The sequence below is a fragment of the Arachis hypogaea genome, chromosome 16, assembly GCF_003086295.3.
Source record: "Arachis hypogaea cultivar Tifrunner chromosome 16, arahy.Tifrunner.gnm2.J5K5, whole genome shotgun sequence".
In the NCBI taxonomy this organism is placed as follows: domain Eukaryota; kingdom Viridiplantae; phylum Streptophyta; class Magnoliopsida; order Fabales; family Fabaceae; genus Arachis; species Arachis hypogaea.
The window spans coordinates 126,397,485-126,402,059 of NC_092051.1; the positions used below are offsets into that span (position 1 = coordinate 126,397,485).

Genomic DNA, 4,575 nt, shown 5'->3' on the forward strand with positions numbered 1-4,575 from the left:
ACTTTGCATCTAACAAGGACTTGATAAAATTGATCTCAGAAATATCATTTCCAGCAATAACCACATCATCAACATATACTAAGAGAGCAGTAAATCCACTTTGCTGAGACTTAGTGAAAAGGCTATGATCAGACTTCGATTGGAGATAATCCGATTCTAAAAGAACAGACTTCAGCTTAGTATTCCACTGACGGCTTGCTTGCTTGAGACCGTAGAGGGATTTCTGCAGTTTACAAACCATTTCTAGAGGTGCATTAAGCCCTGGAGGAACTTGCATATAGACATCTTCTTCAAGGTCCCCGTGTAAGAATGCGTTGTTGACATCTACTTGCTTCAAAAACCAGCCTTTCATCACAGCTATGGCCAGAACAATTCTCAGTGTGCTGAGCCTTACTACAGGACTAAACGTGTTGAGATAATCGATGCCTGGAACTTGTGTAAAGCCTTTAGCCACTAGACGTGCCTTGTACCGTTCGATGGTCCCGTCAGAGTTATGTTTAAGTTTGAACACCCACTTGCACCTAATTGCCTTTTTTCCAACTGGTAAGGGAGTAAGATGCCAAGTTTGAAGATGATGAAGAGCATTGAGTTCGTCTTTAATATCACTTTTCTAGTGAGCATGAGCCATTGTCTCTTCATAACACTTTGGTTCCTTGTCAGTGGAGATGGCCAGGGAGAAGGACTTGTGAAAATTAGAAAGTGCACTGTAAGATACAAACAGTGAGATGGGATATCTTGAGATTGCTTCCGTTGTAGTGTTCATGCACTGAAAATCCTTTAAGTAGGCTGGTCTTTTCTTTTCTCTAGTGGACCGTCTTAGTGGTAATGCATGAGGTGGCATGTGAGTGTGAATTGGTGTAGTGACTAATGACTCAACAAATGGATCAGCTAAGGGTTCAGGGATATGTGCATCAGGGACTTCAATGTGTGTGTCATGCAAAATGTGTGTAGCATGTGGACTAGTGATTGCTTCATCGTAAATGAATGGGTCAAATGCATGAATGTTACTATTTTGTAATGCAGAGGGAACCTCGGTCTTATTGATAAAAGGAAAGTGAATTTCATAAAACTGAACGTTTTGAGATACAAATATTTCCCTTGAATGCATATTTAGTAAAAAAAATCCTTTGGTCCCCTCCCTAAATCCTAAGAAGGTGCACTTTCGTGCTCTTGGATCAAGTTTCAATCTGCCAGAGCAAATAGTGCTTGCAAATGCTAAGCACCCAAAAACCTTTAGGTTCGATAAGTCAGGCAGTGATGAATAAAGAACTTGATAAGGCGATGAATTTTGTAAAAGAGTGGAGGGAATCCAATTAATAATGTGAATAGCATGAGAGATAGCAAAATTTCAGAAGCACTTTGGAATGTTGGAGTGAAATAAAATGGCCCTTGTGACAGCTAGTATGTGTTGGTGCTTCCTCTCAACAATTCTATTTTGTTGAGGAGTTTCCACACATGATTTTTGATGCACAATACCAGTGTTTTCATAAAAAGATTTCATTAGAAATTCTGGGCCATTGTCACTTCTTATAATTTTTATTTGTTTGTTGAACTGGGTTTTTGCAAAGTTAACAAACGATTGTAAAAGACTACTTGCTTCTGATTTTGTTTTCATGAAATGCAAAATTCCAGAAGCACTTTAGAATGTTGGAGTGAAATAAAATGGCCCTTGTGACAGCTAGTATGTGTTGGTGCTTCCTCTCAACAATTTCATTTTGTTGAGGAATTTCCACACATGATTTTTGATGCACAATACTAGTGTTTTCATAAAAAGATTTCATTAGAAATTCTGGGCCATTGTCACTTCTTATAATTTTTATTTGTTTGTTGAACTGAGTTTTTGCAAAGTTAACAAACGATTGTAAAAGACTACTTGCTTCTGATTTTGTTTTCATGAAATGCACCCAAGTGTATCTGGACTTATCATCAACAACAGTTAAAAAATATTTGTGTCCATTTATTGAAGGAATTGAAAGAGGTCCCATATATCTACATGGATCATGTCCAAACAACATTCAGAAATGTTATTACTCAAAGTAAAGGGTAACAATTTTTGCTTAGCTAAATGACATGCATCACATGGACTATCTGTTTTATTATGCATGATAAAGCTAAAATCTTTTTTCATGGCAATTAGCCTTTTATATGGTAAATGTCCTAGTTTATAATACCATATATCCTTATTTGTTATTGCTTGTATGTGCATGATGCATGATTGGTTTTGCTGTAGTTTTATTACTTGAGAATCCAGTACATAGAGACCACCAACAGTTTCAGCTTTCTCAATCATCCTCATAGAGCTGCAGTCCTGGATCTCACACAGTGTATCTAAAAAAGTTAGTTTGCAATACAGTTTGGCAGTAATTTTGGACACGAAAATGAGCTTGTAATTGAAAGAAGGTATGTATAATGCATTTGTCAAATACAATTTTTCAGAAAATACAATTGTTCCAATTATGTTGCTTGTGGTGTATGAGCCATTTGACAATTTCACAAGAATTGGATCAATTGTGTAATATGTTTGAAAATCTTCAAGAGAATATGATACATGGTCTGTAGCACCTGTATCTATTACCCATGAAGTGCACTTATTTTCAGAAATTTTTAGGTCTTTAACACTTGTTTTAAAGTGAAGAAGATGTACCAAATTACCTTGAAGAGGTAGTGGCTGTGATTGTGCCACAATTTGGTTTGTGCTATGAATTGGTCTTACCTCATGGTTACCTAAAAGGGCTAGTAATGCTTGTCGTTGTTCTGCAGTAAATCCAGACTCCACAATTCCACTCCCATCCAGTTTGGTGCTGAGATCTTCATTTATTCTCTCAGACTCAACTGCTGCCAAAGAATTCACAGCAGCCTCTCCACCAAATTTGTTCCTCAAATGCGGTGGAAAGCCATGTTTCTTGTAGCATACATCCACGGTGTGACCGGTCTTGCCACAATGTGCACATTGCACTCTACTTCTCCCTCCTTGGCCTCTTCCAGTAGCTTGGGACCTTCCTCCTCTACCCCTCCCTCTCCCTCTGCCATATTGAGCCTCTGCAGTGTTTGAGGGAATGGCAAAGTGTGCCATGATATGTGAGGTTGGTCCAAGGCTATGAGCTTGCCGCTCTTGTTGTGTAAGTAAGGAGAATACCACATTGATGCTGGGGAGTGGTTCCATCAACATCACTTGAGATCTCACTCCAGAATATTGATCATTCAACCCTCTGAGGAATCTTGTTACTTGATCTTCAGCTCTATGGCTCTTTATTACTCCCAGGCCACATACACAGTTACTTCCACAACTACATGATGGAATTCCTCTAAAATTCTCTAACTCTTCCCATATCGATCTGAGATTTGTAAAATATGTTGTGACATCTAGATCTCCTTGTCGTAATGCATGCAACTCCTCTTGTAATTCGGCAACTCTAAACCTATCTCCTTGGTAATATCTATGCCTCAGATCACTCCACATATCACTAGCTATATTATTCCATATCACTGAGTGAGAGATGCTTGGTTCAAGTGAAAGGTTAATCCAGGCCACAATGTAAGTGTTGCATCTATCCCAAAGTCCAAACAAATTGTCATTCTCTTCAGGTTTAGCTATCGTACCATCTATAAAACCTAGTTTATTCTTCGATTTAAGAGCTAGCAACATTGATCTACTCCATGTGTTATAGTTTTTTCCATTTAAGATGACAGTTGAGATAGGAATACCAGGATTCTCAGAAGGATGAAGGTAGAAAGGATTTGAAGGATGGAGATCTAGTGCTGAGTTTGTGGATCCGCGATTCAGGTGAGCTTGTAATGATGCGATATGGTTCATGAATTGTGCGATACTTTGCAAATCGATGTTTGGAATCGTCGATTCTTGATTATTGCTTGAATCTTGATTGTTTCTTCTTGGTTCCGCCATTATCGCTCCAAATCGATGTGTGATTTGGACTTCTGAATTCTCAGTGTTGTTTATCGAGATTCAGAGATCAAGCTTCCACACTCTCAACTCTGATCTCATCTCATACACTACCTTCTCAAGGTCCACGCTCACCGCACCATGTTGAAGGTGCGGTGAAGGTAGCACAGAGTGTGTGAGTTAGATGAATGAGAGACAGAGGGAAGCATAGAAGAGTGCTTGATGCAGTGAATGGTAGAACTCATTTTTTACATGAGGCTTCAGGTCCTTATATACAATAGATAGTAGCTTGTGATTAGTTACTCATAACCACAAGTCTGTAACCAACTTCTTTTAATTAGTCCAGCTAGCACTAAGCTATTCACATGGTTAGTTGCTACATGTAATTGCATATTCTAAATACAAAAACTCAACAACAATTAGTTAGGAGTCCTAGCATGTACATTACGTAACAATATATATATATATAAGAGATAGATTGGATAAAAAAATGAGAGAGGGGAGGAAAAAACCTTAATTTTAGAGGAAAAAAATTAATTCAATTACAATAGAAATGACATATGACACATTTTGGTTATAAAATTAGTAATATATAATAGATTTTATATTCTTATCTATATTATATATAATAAGATAAATAATGACTGATTTTTTAGGCATGTAATATTGTTATA

The 4,575-nt window shown here is 37.6% G+C and overlaps 1 protein-coding gene across 2 annotated transcripts; it reads right to left on the reverse strand.

The window, feature by feature from the left end:
* Window positions 1–1,936: 1,936 nt before the first annotated feature.
* On the reverse strand, window positions 1,937–4,239 carry LOC140180376 (uncharacterized). 2 transcript variants are annotated; one of them, XM_072221170.1, is made up of 2 exons: window positions 2,714–4,239; window positions 1,937–2,308 (listed from the first exon to the last, which is right to left on the reverse strand). In XM_072221170.1, the coding sequence occupies exons 1-2, from the start codon at window positions 3,902–3,904 to the stop codon at window positions 1,958–1,960; spliced, it is 1,542 nt and encodes a 513-aa protein (XP_072077271.1). In that variant the 5' UTR covers window positions 3,905–4,239; the 3' UTR covers window positions 1,937–1,957. The 2 variants fall into 2 exon arrangements, with proteins under 2 accessions (XP_072077271.1, XP_072077273.1); XM_072221172.1 differs by having other exon boundaries at window positions 2,653–4,239.
* Between the last annotated feature and the right edge of the window lie 336 nt (window positions 4,240–4,575).